This window comes from Phyllostomus hastatus, unplaced genomic scaffold (assembly GCF_019186645.2).
Source record: "Phyllostomus hastatus isolate PE091 unplaced genomic scaffold, TTU_PhHast_1.1 phas_scaffold_555, whole genome shotgun sequence".
Lineage (NCBI taxonomy): Eukaryota > Metazoa > Chordata > Mammalia > Chiroptera > Phyllostomidae > Phyllostomus > Phyllostomus hastatus.
The window spans coordinates 2605517-2621744 of NW_025334036.1; the positions used below are offsets into that span (position 1 = coordinate 2605517).

The 16228-nt window shown below is 62.8% G+C and overlaps 2 protein-coding genes across 2 annotated transcripts; one reads left to right on the forward strand and one right to left on the reverse strand.

Moving 5' to 3' along the window:
• Positions 1 to 8: 8 nt before the first annotated feature.
• UNC45A (unc-45 myosin chaperone A) lies at positions 9 to 11189 on the reverse strand. The gene is made up of 20 exons (XM_045824796.1): positions 11082 to 11189; positions 10699 to 10860; positions 10455 to 10491; positions 9993 to 10168; positions 8293 to 8385; positions 7673 to 7840; positions 6914 to 7082; positions 6442 to 6612; positions 5681 to 5852; positions 4900 to 5200; positions 4093 to 4187; positions 3728 to 3869; positions 3236 to 3376; positions 2925 to 3052; positions 2777 to 2843; positions 2255 to 2368; positions 1924 to 2039; positions 1042 to 1159; positions 800 to 955; positions 9 to 650 (listed from the first exon to the last, which is right to left on the reverse strand). Exons 1-20 carry the CDS (start codon positions 11085 to 11087, stop codon positions 393 to 395), a joined length of 2790 nt encoding a protein of 929 aa, XP_045680752.1. The 5' UTR covers positions 11088 to 11189; the 3' UTR covers positions 9 to 392.
• A 2417-nt stretch (positions 11190 to 13606) lies between these two features.
• HDDC3 (HD domain containing 3) lies at positions 13607 to 15223 on the forward strand. Its single transcript, XM_045824861.1, has 4 exons — positions 13607 to 13753; positions 14029 to 14084; positions 14195 to 14435; positions 14755 to 15223. Exons 1-4 carry the CDS (start codon positions 13642 to 13644, stop codon positions 14883 to 14885), a joined length of 540 nt encoding a protein of 179 aa, XP_045680817.1. The 5' UTR covers positions 13607 to 13641; the 3' UTR covers positions 14886 to 15223.
• The last annotated feature ends 1005 nt before the right edge of the window (positions 15224 to 16228 follow it).

The window sequence follows — 16228 nt, forward strand, 5'->3', positions numbered from 1 at the left end:
GGCACACATCTGAGTTCCACACACTTTATTATTAGAGGGTCAGGGGCGGTCCCGCTAGCAGGCTTGGGTGACGCTCACTGCTGGTGAAGCTGCTGGACGTGCCCTTCCCCTGCTGGTGAGGCTGCTCCAGGCGCCCTTCCCCTGCCCGGGGCTGAGTGAGAAGGGCCTAACCCTTTGCAGCCGTCCATACAGTAGTACAGGAAAGCCCCGCTGCGTGAGGCTGCAGGCAGCGCTGGCAGTGCAGGGCTGTGGTGAGCGTGGCCCTGACTCGGGACACACATCAGAGGGCAGCTGGGGAGACGAGGCCCCGCAGCCCAACCCCAGGCCCCCAAAGCTGCGTGTCCTTGTTCCTGTGCTGTGAGGCGCAGTGTGCATGAGAGTGCGAGAGCCCCTCACTGTCCATCCTGGTTGGGCTTGATGAGCCCATACTCCACCGCTTTCCCCAGGCAGGCCGCGGCCGCCCTCGTGACAGGGCCCTCCTTGCCCTTGGCCAGCACCGACAGGATCTCCAGCACCTCGCTCTCCATCAGGGTGCTGGCGGTCTCTCGGGAGGCCTCCACCATGTTCAGCACCACCACGGCACCCCGGTGCTGCAGCTCCTGGTTGGGGCTGAGGAGCAGAGCCTGCAGGATCTCTAGCCAGTGGGTGGTCTGCAGGAAATGGGGCGGTGTGAACACAGAGCCACAGGTTGGACCCTGGCAGGGGCCACACCGACCTGCCCTGCAAATGCCCCGCCAATGGCCACCATGCTGGGGGGTCCTGGCCCGCCACCCCTCCCCTGTAGAGAAGAGGCACTGACCACTTGGGGGATGCGGTGGCAGAGAGAGGGCCGCATGGAGGTGAGCATGGCCAGGCCCCCGGCGGCCGCCCGCCGTAGCAGCTCGTCGTCCTCCCCGCTGTACAGCACCAGCAGCTTCAGCCGGTCATTGCCCTCGGCCTCAAAGAGGTCCTGCACCTGCGGCCGGATGACGGAGCCCGGGTCAGCCGAGGCGAGGCCCGCCCAGCACGCCGGCCCGCACGCCGGCCCCGACCAGCCCTCACCTCCTTGCTCATGGCCAAGTTACACATGCACTCTGTGGCCGCCCGGCGGATCATCTCGTGGTCCTCAAACATGTAGCCCTCGATCATGGGCACGGCCTTCTCCTTCAGGATCTTCTGCCTGCGGAGCAGTGGGGGCAGCACCGTCAGAGCCTCCACCGCCGGTCCCCGCACAGTCCACCCCTGGGCTATGTCCACGGAGCCGCCCGCACCAGGGGTGAACGGCACTGGTTTCCGGCCTTCCAGCCGGGCCCAGGAGGTGACATGGGACCATGGGAGACGCTCTGAGCTACGGGTTAGGAGACGAGGGTGGCGTGATGGCGATGCTAAACCTACCATCTGAGCTCTTACCTGACCCAGTCCGCACACCATCTGCCTTCACACCGCACCCCCTGACCCTGGCCCAGCAGAAGGCGCAGGCGTGATTATCGGGACTGTTCTGTAGCAGAGGCAGCCACGGCTGCGGACTGCACCATGCCGCCACGGTCGTGATCAGTAACAGCCGCTACTACGTACTGACTGGGCACATCGCTGGGAGCCGGGCACCTTTGTACCAAGTGCTTTTACATGTATTTTCTCACTTAATTCTCCTCACCACAAATCCACTTCACGGGGGAAACTGAGGCATGACATGATTAATTAACTTGCTTAAGGTCACACACTGGTAACCAGAGAGGCCAGGCTTCAAACCCTGGCAGTCTGACTCCGAGCCTACACTGCTGTGGCCGGGGCCTTCTCCTCCCGGGACTGTCCCCTCAGCTGTGTGAGGCACAGGGATCCCGAACAGGACAGCGAGCGGACAGTGCTTCCCAGGCTGTGAGGGACTTCACGGGGAAAATCTAACCCCCGATGCCCCGCCCAGGCCCCCACCCCCAGACATCTTACCGGAGCCTCTCACCGATCCCCGCCAGGTTCGTCAGCGCCATGAGCGCCTCGAAGTTCTGCAGGCCGGAGCAGTGGAGGTGCAGCAGGGAGACCAGGGGCCGGACCACCTCGTAGATCTGTGACACGCACCCCACCCATCAGGGCTGCGCACCCCGACCACGTAGGTGGCGGCCCACCCCCAGCAGAGGCTGCCCTCCCTATCCAGGAGCTCAGCAAAGCTGCCGCTCCCTGTGAGTCCCAAGATGGAGCCAGAGCCCCGGCGAGAGGCCCCAGGGCCCAGTGAGGGGGTGGAGGAGCGGCCCGGGCTGGAGCAGGCAGACACGACACGCACCCGCTCGCCAGGAAACGTCATCTCCGGGTCGGAAGTGATGGTGAGCTTGGCGAGGGCCTGGGCTGCCTTCGTCTGCCCCACGTCGGTGCCCTCCAGGGCCAGCGGGAGCAGGGCCTGCGGGGACAGGCCCTTTGGTGAACGCGGTGGGCCCGGGAGCGGCAGGCCCCGACTGTGCTGCCCTCGCCATGCTCCCCTCCCCCCGGCCTGAAGACTGGGGGGCTCGGACCCTGCTCCCCTCTCCGGGGTCTCCCACGAAGCTATGCAAACACTTCCCAGAACACCCTTTAAGGCCTAGACGCTGGCTGTGCGGGGCTCTGGGCTTTGGAGGCGGAGACACAGGGAAAAGAGGAGAAGGCAGGACCCAAACAGGAGCCCGCCCCGGTCACCATCGGTCAGGCAGCAGGAAGACGGCTTTCCTGGCCACGAATGATGCCTTTCTGTTCCACAGCTATGCCAACTGCCAGCATGGCAGCCAGCGAGGTGTGCTTCAGAGCCCAGGAAGGAGCCTGCCGACGAGCTCACCTTGCCCCCTCCCTGTGCCACCACAGTGCCGCGGTCCTCCGCCTCCTCCACCAGAGCCAGGAAGACCCTGCGGGAAGAAGGCAGTGCCGGTGGGCGGGCCCGGGGCTCAGGACAGGAGGGCAGCTCCCTCGGTGCAACGCAGGCTCACCTGGACAGCAGCTCCCTGCAGGAGTTGGTCAGCACGGGGCTCTCGGTCTTCACCATGCACGTCATGGCTGACACCACGCCCGCGGCCAGCAGCTTCCTGACCCGAGCCCGCACGAAACTCGGCTTGTCCTGGGGAGGGAGGCAGCTCAGCTCGCTCGACAGGGAATGGGGACCCTCACACAGCACGACTCGGCGCACAGGGAAACGAAGGGAGGGAAGCCCACTCAAATGAAAGGCCTGCCTGCCACGGATGCCCCAGATCAACGGGCCCCGCTGACGCAAGAGCCCCGGCCCCTCACACAGCTGCCTCACCTTGGGGTGCTGCTCGGGCACGTGCTGCTTGGCGTACTTGGCCAGCTCCACCATCTTGGGGTCGGGCTCCTCGTAGTCGTAGCTGTTGGTGCAGTTCACGAGCGCCGAGGCCACGGCAAAGAGTACCGACCTCTCTTCCGACTGCAGGAGCAGAGGGCGGGCAGAGTAGCACTGAAATCCATGTGACTGAGGCCCGGGCCCCCCAGTTGTGCCCCTGGTGGGACCACCTGAGCCCCGGATGAGCCTGGGAACTCCCCCAGCCCCCAGGCCGGCCCCAGGCTTTAAGAGCTCACACGCCTGACCCCTCCCCCCGACCCCTCTAGAGAGGTCATCCTTTCCGACACTGCTGCTGTGTGTGGGCCAGTGTGCCCATGCCACACAGTGTGGCCACTCAGGCGACCCGCCCGCCCTCCGTGGGGCCCGAGAGCCGTCGGCCAAGGTGTGCCGGGAGAGCCCGGTGGGTCAGACCGGCTGCACCGCCCGTGCGGATACCCGGCTGAGCTGGAACAGAGCCTTCAGGGCGGCCTCGTCCTCCACGAGCTCCTCCTTCACGTCGGCGTCGAAGGTGAGGTAGGCCAGGCCCTCCACCGCCCAGCGCCGCGTGCCCGCATCGATCTGGTCGTTGCAGAGCCACCTGGGGGCAAGCGGGGCAGCGGGCAGCCCTCAGATGGGGGCGAGAAGGGGCAGGCCGGGGCCCGGGGGGGACGCCAGGGGCTCGATCCGCTCCAAACAGTGAAGCCGTTCCCAGGGTCTGCCTGGGGGTGGGCAGGGCAGTGAGGAGGCCCCGCCCTCTCACGGCCCCTACTCTCCGGAGGCCAGGCCAGGAGGCGGGAGCCAGAGCAGCGCCAGCAACTCACTTTCGACACTGCTTGGCCAGCTTGAGAGTGGAGCCCTCAGCAAACTGCTTCATGCTGAAGTCGGTCCCGCCGGCCGAGCCGAGTTTACAGAGTCCCTGGAAGAAGCAGCGAGGACCCGCTGTGGCCCCTGGGGACGAGGCGGAGCTGGGCCCCTCCCCGGCACTCTTCCAGGCCACTCTCTGGAGCATTTGGTAGCACAATGCAATGCTGGGGTGTCCACACGACACAGGACCTAGTTAGAGACTGGCTCATGGGCCGCTGTGCGGTCCTGGGCCCCAACCCCTCCCGATCCAGCCTGGGATTTGCTGTTTCCTTGACACGTCAGACAACGAGAAAAGACTCTCTACAGGAGAAGCTAGGACATGTATGGGGACAAGACAGGTGCGTCAGCCATGGTCAAGATCCTCACCGGATGAAGCAGCCCAGGACCGAGTGCCTGGGGGGAACCAGTCTCCCCGAGGTGCATGGTGGCAGTAGGCTCAGGCAGGGCAGAGGCCCCCAAACCCCCAGCTCCTGGGGCCGCCCACAGGCCCTGCCTTTCCATGTGGCCCTTCTCACCGGCCTGGCCCAACGGGTCCTCCAAACTCATCGCCTCCTCCTAAAGCTCCTCCCAGTGCCTCCAGGGGGCAGCGTGTGTGGCCTGCACGCCTAGGTGTGCTCTCTGCATAGGGCCCCTCTGCCAGATGTGGCCCTGACAGGCCTGGCCCTGGCCGGGCAAAGCCCTGCGCACCCCGTGTCCTTTCCAGCCTGAGCGGGCAGAGGCCATCCAGCCCGGAGCCCCGCCCACCGGCCCACACGCCAGCTCACCACCAGCGCCCGGATGCGGATGCTGTCCTTCTCGCTGCGCTTGTACAGGTCCTTCAGCAGCGAGACGCCGTTGGCCGTGATGAAGGAGGCCCGCTTGGCCTTGCCGGCCGCGTGGATCAGCGCCTCCACCGCCACCAGCTGCTCCTCCTCCCGCTCGGAGGCGCACAGCGCGATCACGCTCTCCATGACGCCGCTCAGCTCCAGGGCCCGGTTGCCAGCGTCGCACGGGCCCTGCAGGAGGCAGGACACCGTCTGGATGGCCCGCAGCTTCCCGGCCAGCCCACGGCCCTCGAACCAGCTCCTGAGGGGCACAGGGCGGCAGCCATCACAGCGAGGCCAGCATAAAGGGACCCTCCGCCCCTACCACTGGCCGGGCATCTGCGCTCCCCACGCAGGGACGGCCGGAGAAGCGGCCGCGGGGAAGGCGAGGCCCTTCCCCGACAGCAGCGCGGAGGCCCCTTCTCTGGGCTCCCCTCCCGCCTCCCCGACGACGGCCCGCCCCGCGCTCTCTGTTCCGCACTCAGTAAGGTCGGACACTGCCCTGCTCCTGTCACAGTCTGTCATCGCCTTCTCCCGGCTGTGGCCTCTGTAAGAGCGGGACTGTCACGCCGCACTGCTGTGACCAAGGAGACTCGGCGCGTGCCCAGTACAGAGCCCAGCCGCACGAGGCGTCACAGCGGATCAAGAAAGAGGGCCGCTGGGGGGCGCTGTGGACTCGAAGCCCGCCCCACGGCAGCTGCCCCTCCCCAAGGAGCTGCGGGGCGGACGGCAGACCGCTTGCCTGATGTAGTTCTCGCAGAGCCGGTGGAAGTTCTCCCTCTCGGCGTCGCACTTGAGGTCGTCGAAGAGCTTGCTGAGCAGGGTGGAGGCGCTCATGCGGCTGTTGGCCGTCACCGCGAGCTCCCCGGGGGGCTCCTGCAGAGAGCTCCCCACCTCCAGGATCTTCTTCAAACCTGCAAAGGCGGCCTGTTCAGAAGCAGAACACACCTAGCCCCGACAGACCGAGGGCAGAGGTCCCCGGGCGCCCACAGGAGGGCAGGCCCAGGCCGGGCAGGCTGCAGGCCGCAGGCAGCGGTGGGCAGGGCCGGCTGCTCGGGGGCTCTGAGGTTCCTGGTGAGCGTGAGACTGAGGGGAAAGCAACACCCACACCGCACAGGACCACTGAGGCCACACAGGAGGGCGAGCACCCGACAGACACCCTCGCACGGGGACTCCTCTCTGCCAGGCTTCCCTCCCGGACCCCTCAGGGGAAAGGGCGGTGCGAATTGCGACGTCACGCGTCACTGCTTCCCCCAGCACAGAAGTGACACTCGCTCACCGAACACCTCCGGGTGCGGAAAGTGGACCGGCCCCCTGCTCGCAGGCCCGCTCCCCATGCACTCGTCCCCGCCGGGGGCTCTGACTCGGTGCCGTGAGGGCCAGCGGGGCCGCAGGCGGCACCTCAGTGCAGACACGCAGCCGGTGCTGAGCGGGCCCGGCCACCCACGCAAGACGCAGCACGTCCACTCTGTCTCCCTCTCCTTCTAACACGCTGTCCCCTACCTTGGTCGATGACCCAGAGTGTGAGGCTGTTGTTGGGGTCCTTAAAAGACTTCCGGGGCACCACTTTGATCAGGAGGGTCAGGGCGTTGTCTCGGCCTTGGCCCGAGACCCCCACCTCAGTCAGCAGCTCCAGCAGGTTGCTGATGAGGACCTTCAACTCCCGGGCAGGATCTGGCAACGCGAAGACATCAGCAGGCTCCCCAGTGACCCAGCCCTGTCTGGACTCTGAACCTCCCCACGAGGCCGGAGACACACAGGGAGGGGCGCCTGCACCCTGAGCTCTGGGCTGGGCTCCAGCTCCCCCACAGCTCAGAATCTGGGGTAAAACCCCGTCTCCAAACCCGACTCCTGAAACACCTGCACCTCAGTGTCTGGCCCGAACAGCCCGGCTGGCTCAGTTCCTCCCTCCCTCAGTCCCTGACGTCACCACCCAGCCCCCCGGCCCCCCACCCCGGGGCCTGCTCCCGCTCACCCACGATGAGGGCGCCTTCTTTGCCTCGGAAGCCCTTCTTGACACCTTCCTTGAGGGCATCAAACATCACCTGCAGCAGGTGACAGGCAGCCAGCGACACGGCCTGGTTTTCCACGCCCAGGACGGAGACCAGCCGCCGAGTTCCCAGCACGCTCAGGGTCGCCACTGTCTGGGAGGGAGACAGGAGGGCAGAGAGTGTGGGTGGGGGGGCTCCTCCTAGAGCGGCCAGGGTCAAGTCCCTGCTCCCCGGGTTCCAGCCAGCTCAGGTAAGCGGCCGGGACAGGGCTGCTCCTGCTAACACGTCTGGACACCACCGTCCGTGCTGAGGGTCATCACAGGGCCAAGCCCTTCACGTCTGGTCACATCACCATCCCGATGGCACAGATGCTGCGGGCGACAGCACTGGCCACGTCGAGATGCCAGCGGGACTGCCAGGGAAGGACGGGTGCCCTGTCCTCTGCAGCGAGCTCGCTGTGAGCGCTGGGACAGGGAGCCGGAGACCGGGCCTCTCCGTGAGCAGCTGCGGAGGGTCGCGCCCAGAAGCCGCCCCCTGAAGCAAGTGCTCGGGCTGTGGTGGGCGGCTCTGCCACTTCCGGGCCCCAGTTCGTCCCCAGTCACAGGGGCCTTCGTCGAGCCCCTTTAACTTTCCCTCCCCTGTCACATGTCTCCTTGTACCCTGCCTCAGGGTCTTTGTGGAGCAAGATGAGAGGTGGGAGCGCGGACGGAGGGATGGACAGACGGGCCCTCCAGCCCACCTACCCGGGGCTGGTGCTCGGAGCAGATGCCGACCAGCGTGCGCAGCGCCGCCAGCATCAGGTCGGTCTCGCCCGTGTCCAGCAGGCGCTGCAGGAGCTGGACCCCATTGTTCCGGAAGATCTTCTCGGCGCCAGCCTCCTCCCGGGCCAGCACCACCAGGTTCTGAGAAGCCTGCGTCAAAGGGAGTACAGGATGATGTGGGCACCCCCACCCCCATACACACACAGGGCTGGGGCAGGCAGAGGCCCTGAGCTCTGGCCCAGCTGAGCGACCTCGCTGAGCTTCGGTGCCCTTCTGTGTAAGCAGAGGCGACAGCCTGCTCTCAGGGCTGATGCTTATTGTTGGACTCGGGGTCCCAAGTCCCCAGCAGCCTGAGGGGCAGGGTCAGCGTCTCAGTCTCCTTTGTGCACCCAGCGCCTGGCAGGTAGCCTGGCCAGCAGGTGCCCCGAGAACACTGGTTCCCTCCCCTTGGCTCACACTCGGACGCCCGGCCCCGAGCTCCCGCCCAGGCTCTGCGACCCCAGGCGCACGGCCTGAGCAGCGACATGCGGCCGACCAGGCCCACAGGGGCTTCCGGGGCCACCGCCCGCACACAGGCCGGGCACTCCGCCCAGGGGCCTCACCTTCTGCTTCTTCTCGGTGCCCTTCTCCTGGGGGTCCAACAGGATCTGGAACATCTGTTCCACCTTGGCATCCGTCGAAGACATGTATCGAACCTGCGACAGCCCAACAGAGGCTGGAACAGACCCCCGCTTTGGCCGGAGACAACACCCCCCCACCCTGTTCTCTCCGGCTGCTCCCAGGGCCTGGCTGCTGCCTTGGGGAGGCACGGCGGGCATGCCTGGGTTCAGGGCCTGTGCGAAGCTACCATGGGCAGGAAGAGACTTGCCTGGCAGCTTCTCCCAAACTCCCTGCAGCTGTTTTCCTCTCTGAGCGACTTCCCGCTTGGGCAGCGGGGGTGGCGCCCGTGCCGAAGGCAGTGCCATTCAGAAGGGGAGGCATCCTGCTAGCCAAGGGCTACCCGCTCCCACTGGTGCCATCTATGTCGTGGCAGCACTTACACTTCCTGCAAGGGGGCCAGCGGGTCATGAGGTGGCTGCCAACACTGCCCTTGGGTCACGTATTCAAAAATAATCTGAATGATCTCGGTCATCCCCCTCACCATGGCCTGGGCGTGGATGGTGGCACAGGCCTTACATGGGCTATGCCCTCCCCTCCCGCAGCCATGGCAGACATGACCAATCAATCTCAGCACATCCTGCTGCCAGGCCCAGGCCACTGGCTCCCCCATCCTTCCCACACAGGCCTAGGCAGACCCTGGTAGTCAAACAGCGCCAGTACGGGAAGGAACATGGTTTGCTTTCCCAGGTCTCAACCTCTCAGTCAGGCATCTGCCATCATAGTACTTGCTTCCACTGTGTCAGCACTTTAACACCAAATCTGCTAAATTCAACTTTGGTTACAGTTCACGAGGGTGTTTAAACTCTTTTCTCCTAAATTAATCCCTTTCCCCAGGGGTCACACTGTTATCATTTTGACACGTATCTTTTCAATTCTTTTCCTTCACGTTTATATACCCCAGTGTACGCAAACAAAAAATATGGTATTGTTTTGAGGGGTGTAGGTGACACACTCATTTAATGTAAATGTCATCACGCTACCCATCTTATCGTACATTTTGTTTTTCACTCAATAAGCACCAGCTTTCCAGGTCTATGCACGCAGATCTGCCCGCCGTCCGTGACTACAGCGTAGGGGCCTGTGGTGAGGACGCCGCCCGGCTCCCCCACCGTCCTCCCACCGCTGGGCAGTCAGGCAAGCTCCAGGTCTTTGCTAAGATAAACAGGCTCACACACATGCACACGCACACACATGCACACACACACACACACACCTGCTCGTGATCGCGGGCGAGACTTTTCCAGGGAGACACGTAAACATCCTGGGTCGCAGGGCATGCCCACGGACCACTTTCAGAGCGACGCTGAAATGCCCTCCCACTTAGCTGTACCAGCTCAGACCTTCTGGCAGCCAGGAGTGGGCCCGTGCCCGCCAACCGCCCCACTCAAGTGTCTGCCTCCCTCCTTCCAGCAGAGCGGACAAACTTCCAAGCAGACCACCCCCAGAAAACAGCACCTTGCTGTTATTCCACTTGCCTGTCCCTCCCCGCTGCCTGGGGGCGGGGGGCGGGCATCGTTCTGTAAGCTGGTGGGCCACCAGCACCTCCCACCTGCAGACCTGTGTTTACACCTCTGCCCCGGACCTGTTTACCGGTGTCCCTCTGCCACTGGTGAACGCCACGCTTGCTCAGCCACGCACCCACCTTCTCCTGAATCTGGCCGCCAATGCTGCGCAGGGCCTCCTGGAAAACTTTGTTCTTGGGCTCCAGGCTCATGCATCTCTGCAGGTCAAGGACGGCCTGGTCGAGGCGGCCCAGCTTCTCCAGGGCTTGGCTCCGCCGGTAAAGTGCTTTAACGTCCCCGCCATCCTTTTCAATGGCTGAGCACAAACAGGAGCTCTGTCAGCGCCCGTGCGGCCACCGTCTCCAGGCAAGAGCAGGAGGGAAAAGTCTTGAGGGCCAGAGGAAGGTGGGGGGACGGATGTGGGGCTCAGGACTTCAGCCTCGGAAAAGGTGAGGGCAGCTGCAGAAAAGGAAATGCCCGAGGCAGTGGGAAAGGAGGCCGGCGTGTTTCCAGGGGAAGGAGGAGAGTGTGATGGTGAGGTGGTCCCAGAATCCGTGCACACCGCAGAAGCCCCACAGCCCCGTACCCGGCACATTCCCTACCTTTGGATGCCTCGGCTTCTGCTTTGTCGTAATCTTCCTGTGAAAGAAAACACAGGGGCCTGGCTGACTGTCCAGCTCCTTTTCAGGGCACTGACTAGGCAGCAGGACTGGTCTCCGGAATCACCTGGCAAGACATCCCACAGGTGTGTGTGTGGCCTGAGAAGGTGACTGTCCTGCCAGGGGGCCCCTCAGTGGCGAGACGGGCACACCAGAGCAGTCAGGGCAGGGGCAGGGGCTCCCTCACCAGCTTGAGGTGGCAGGCGGCCAGGTTCCGGTGCAGGATGGCCTGGTCCTCGGCCGTGGCGCCCAGCTCCAGCGCCTGGGCGTAGGCCGTGAGGGCGCCCTTGTAGTCCTCGCGTTTGAACATCTCGTTGCCATCCTTCCGCAGCTGCTCCACGGAGCTGGCCTGTGGAGGGAAGGGCGGAGGGGTGGGAACGCGGAGATGGGCTCGGGGCCGAGCCGGGAGCTGGGGGTCCGCGATGAGCCTCACGTTGGGCCGGGACTGAGGGAGGAGGCTGGGGATGGTCAGAGCAGGTGCGGAGTGGTGACCGTGCCGGGGGTGCGGAGGTAGGTGCGCACCCCGGGGATGGTGGGCTGGGGTTGGGGGGCGGTTCCCGAGCCACTCACAGTCATTGTGGAGGGGGCGTCCCGGGCGCGCGCCGGCGAAACCTCCGAGGCGGGCTGAATCCTCGCTACGGAATCCACCGCCCGCCGCGCCGCCCCGCCCCGCCCCGGCCTGCGTCAGAGGCGGTGGCCGGGCGGGGGCGGGGGCGGGGCCAAGGCGTGCGCGCGTCAAGGAGGGGCGGGGCGCCCAGCCGGGCCCGCAGGCACAGAGAAGCCCGGAGCGCGCCTCGTCTGTTCCCAACAAGACCTGCAGGGGGCGCGTCGCCGAAGACCCGCGGCGGCCGAGGCCCCGACCGCGGCGGAAGTGCAGGAGGTCCACCGTCACCATGGCTGCGAACAGCAGCTTGCAAGAAGCCCAAGGCTGGGAGCGGGCCGGTCTCTGTGGGAGAGGGCTCAGTATCAGGATGCTGGCCCCCGCTAGTGCAGTCTGTGGGTAACAGAGCCCGAGAGCCCAGAGAAAGCTCACGCCCCCTCCCCGGATCAATGCAGAATCTGTAAACACAAATTCAGGGGGCCCACAGATAGGCTTACACCACCCATGGAAAGATTCAGGATTGCAAACGCTGATTATAATGTGTGTAATCCACGAAGCACCAAACCCTGCGACTGTTGACCCTTGCCCCAACGACACATGCATGCCCTCCCTGTTACCCGCTTTCCCGCCCCCTGAACTTTTCCTTCACCGAACTGTTTGTAATCACGTATTGACTTGACTTTCTGTTTGAGGTCTGTCTCTCCATCAGTCTGTAAGCTACAAGCCTCCCACCCCGGAATTTAAGAACAGAGCCCCGGATCCTGGAACTCCCTGGCAGTGTTCCCATGACTTTGGGGCTGAAGTTTTTGCCTGAGGATGGGCTGAGGCTGAAGAGCAGACAGGTTGAGCTGGCGTGGGCCTCAAATTTAGCCCGGGCGCACTAGGAGCCCCCTGCAGTCTGCAGGTGGCAATAGGAGGCTTCCTCCAGAGGACCGGAGAGCTGAGGACAGAAGAAGCCACGGTAGTGGTGGCCATCCGCATGGCATCCTGGGTGGTTTGGCACAAGTGAGGGTGCTGAGCCAAAACTGAAAGGAGAGGCAAGGGGGCTGGCAACCGGCAGGTTTGGACTGCCCACACCCTACTCTGCACCTTTGGGAGAGTGAAAGGGACCAGCTGTATAGAAGGGCAGGCTCCCTTCCTCCCAACCAGCTTCTCAGAAGGGCCCAGATTTGCTGAGAGAGAAGGGGACCTGAAAGGGGCAGGGGGGTACGGAGGAGACTGCTGTACCTGGGAGAGAGTTGGCTGGGCAAGGGTCATCCAGCTGAAGAGCAGCAGCAGCCCCATGGGGAGCCTCCTCCGGAAGCCCATGAGAGGTTACCGCCCCCTCTGCCCTGGTCCTAGGTGCCCCAGCATCGCTCACTGAGCCAAGGCTGCAGACGATAAGGAAGTAGCAATCAAAGCTCTAAGGCCCCTGTGCACTGTGACCACAGACCTGCAGTTTCTCTGTCACAGACCCCCATAAAGAGCTGAAACTGACTGAGTTTCTACCTTCTGCTGGAAAATGTGGGGACTGGGGCTCCAAGCTGCCTAAGGTTTTCTGAGCTGTAATGGAAAGGCTGAGACTAGAGGTCAGCATGAGGGATGAGAAAGAAGTTGAGCCTTTAGCCTGAAGAACACACAGGCCTGTAGAACCAGACTCCACCCACTCTCAACTCTCAGGCTTCCGTGGAAGCCCTGGGAATTCTGACTGTTGCACTTCAAGCCCCAGAGGCCTCAGTCCAAGCGCTGGGAACTTCCCTCCCTAACCTCTGCACCGGGGCAACCACCAGGACTAGCTGAAAACCAAGGGTGGGTCCTCTCATTGACTTTTCCCCTGCGTTCTCATCTGCCCCAGCTGCCAGCCAAAGCACTAAAGCTACCTGTCTGGGGTTTACTTAGGAACTAGCTGGTCCCATGTCACAGGGAAAGACTCACCCTACAGCGCATGGTAGGTGCCGGGGGGTGGGGCGGGGGGGTGAGGCAGGAACCCTATGGCATCCCAGGGTTGCCAAGAAAGAAACACGAAATTTGCCCCAGCCCCTGAGAGCAAAGAAGTCGATTCCTGCAGAAACATCGCTGGTGCTTGGGAGGCTAAATCTGAAGCTATACAGCAGAGCTCCCAGCATAGGCTCCAGTTTCCAGAAGGTCAGGCTCTAGTGTCGTCTGGGCCCAAAGTGAAGGTGCCCTGCCCTTGGCAACCAGGCCCCTCCCTGTAGGGAGAATTATTTTTCAAGCACTTTGAGAATTTTCAGAGCATTGACAGCTTGCAGATTTCCATGGGGAGAGAAGTCCCTCCTGGGAGAAGCTGGCTGGCTCTGTCCTTGAGGCTAGGTGCATTGCCCTTCCGCCTCGGTAACAGTCACCTGTGCCTTCCTGCTCTGTGCTCAGCACACTGTGAGGCCACTGCTTTGTTTCTCCTCTCTTCCTCCTTCTAACTGCCACCTGGACCACATTCCACAATCCCCGGGGCCTCCCAGGCGCCAGGGGGCGCTGTGGTGCACGGCCCGGGCTTCCCGAGCTCTCAGGGGCGCGGTCTCCCGTCCCAACGCGATGGGCTCCGAGGCGGCGCAATTGCTGGAGGCTGCAGATTTCGCTGCTCGGAAGCACCGTGCGCAGCGGCGAAAGGACCCCGAAGGGACCCCCTACATCAACCACCCTATCGGTCAGCACGGAGCCCGGGGAGCAACCGCAATGGTGTCGGGGCCGGGGGCGTGCCGCTCACTGAGCACCTACTCTGCACCCAGCTTGGTGCCCGTCATTTTGGGTGTTTAAGCCCCGCACAATCCGGGGCGGTGGGCATGGCTGTTCCCTGTGGACTCTTGACACCCAGAGAGAGTAAAGACTTGCCCAAGGCCACCCAGTTAGTGGCTCTACAAAACCCACGGCACGCGTGCCTGGGACTCCCCTCGGGTCTGACTTCCTGCTTTGCCCCGCCAGGTGTGGCTCGGATCCTGACCCACGAGGCGGGCATCACTGACATTGTGGTGTTGCAGGTAACTTTCCTCCTCCTCTGCCAGGAGGCTGGGTCGGGGATCCGGGGCCCCATTCATCTATGGCCACCCCTTGCCTGGCGTCACACGGCTGAGTGGAAACCTGTCCCCAGGCCGCCCTGCTCCATGACACAGTGGAGGACACAGACACCACCCTGGACGAGGTGGAGCTGCACTTTGGGGCACAGGTGCGGCGCCTGGTGGAGGAGGTAACCGATGACAAGACTCTGCCCAAGCTGGAGAGGAAGAGGATGCAGGTGCAGCAGGCTCCCCACAGCAGCCCGGGGGCTAAACTGGTGAAGCTGGCGGACAAGCTGTACAATCTGAGGGACCTGAACCGCTGCACCCCAGAGGGTAGGATTCCCCGGCCTGCTGGGGGGAAAGGGGCGGGTCCACCTTCTGGAGGCCCCGGTTGGCCAGTTCCCCCAAGGAGGAAAAAAAAAAAATGCCTGGCGTTTTGGTTAATTCTCCAAACTAATTCTACTAGATCACTCTGATCTGCTGTCACAGGGCAGAAATACAGTACTATAGCGGGGCCAAGGGGAAGATTTCAGGACGAATCAGACCATCAAGAAGTCATCTCCTGGCCCTGCACCAGACCCTCCGGGAAGTTGGCAGAACCCAGTGCTGTCCTGCAGGTTGTGTGAGCCGTTTTCTGTCCATTCACGCGCAGGGTGGTCTGAACATCGAGTCCAGGAATACTTTGAGTGGGCAGCGCAGGTGGTGAAGGGCCTTCAGGGAACAAACCGGCAGCTGGAAGAGGCTCTGCAGCAGCTGTTTAAGGAGCGGGGGTTGGCGCTCTGAGCAGTGCTTGGCGTGGCAGAGACTCCAGCCTTGTCCAGGCCAGAGTGGAGTCCCACGCTAGCCTCTCGGTGCCTTCTCCAGCTCCCTCCGCGGTTCGCTCAGCCGAGCGGCCAAAAACCTTTGCCTTTTCTCACTCGGGACGACTCCTGCCGACTGCTAAGCTGAGCCTGGATTGTGGGAGTCAGACACCCCCATCCACTTCTAACGCCGTCACTGCCCTCCAAGGCCTTCAGTCTGTTTGCCGTTTTGCAAGGTGAGGTCTCTGGTCCCTCAGGAACTCGGGCTTGTATAAATACTTGTTTATAGTCATTATTGGAAAATAAAGCATTTTGCGTAAAGCTTTAGGGTGCTGCTCCTTCTCCGGCCTCTGGAGTGGGGAACCGGTAGGGGACACCTGCTCCGAACCTGGCTTCCTTATCGGTGACCAAGGCTGTGTAATTCTCAGGATGACATTCCGTGACGCGCCTGAAGCAGCCTGACACAGGCGCTCAAAAAATGGGAGTCGTCCTCGTTAAGAAAGTTGGACTGGGGGCAGGTGAATTGGAAAGGAATGCCACCGGCTCATTTGAAGCCCCTGCTGGGTACCGGAGAGACCCCAGCAGCAGCGTGGTAGGCCCGGTGGGATACCGCGAGTCCCCCCACTGCTCGGGTCGCAGCCTTGTCACTTCGCGGGATTCTTTGGTTGCTAAGCCACAGGAACTTCCGGGCGGCTCCGGAAGTGACCCTTCCCCGAGGCCCGGAGGTGGTGGGCGGGGCCTGGGGAGGGGCTGTGTGGCCTCTGCTGGGGGGAGTTCACCGGGAGGTGGGTTTTTGGTTCCTGCTGAGCCGCTGGGGTTTATTAGCCCCCTTGAAAAGGGTACCCCTTAGGGATGAGTAAATTGTTAAGTCGAAGCCACTTCATTCCGGACCACGATGTTTTTTCATCCAAAGAAGGCCCAGTGCCCTTTGCAGGAAAAAAATAAAAAATGCAAAGGGCCACAAAAAATGTGACTTTAAAAGGAAACAAGTTTCAGGACAGTCCCAGATGAACAAAGTTCCAAAGTCCAGTGTAATCCTCTTAAAGGCAGAGCCAGGTACTTTTCGGAGAATTTGGGTTTGTTTTTTTAATTAGTTTTTTTTTGGGGGGGGGGCGGGTTGCAGGATTTTTAAAAACAGTATTTATTTGCCAAAGTCTTAAAATCAGTCTGCAGTTTTTAAGTGGTTTAAAATTTAAGTTTCGGGACATTTAATGAACATGAGCCCCTTCTGCACCCTCGGAATGAAAAGGGTCACAGGACGCTTGATGCTGTACAAACCTCACATTATGTGGCTTCTTTACGATAACCAGACGGGCAGAGCAGGGC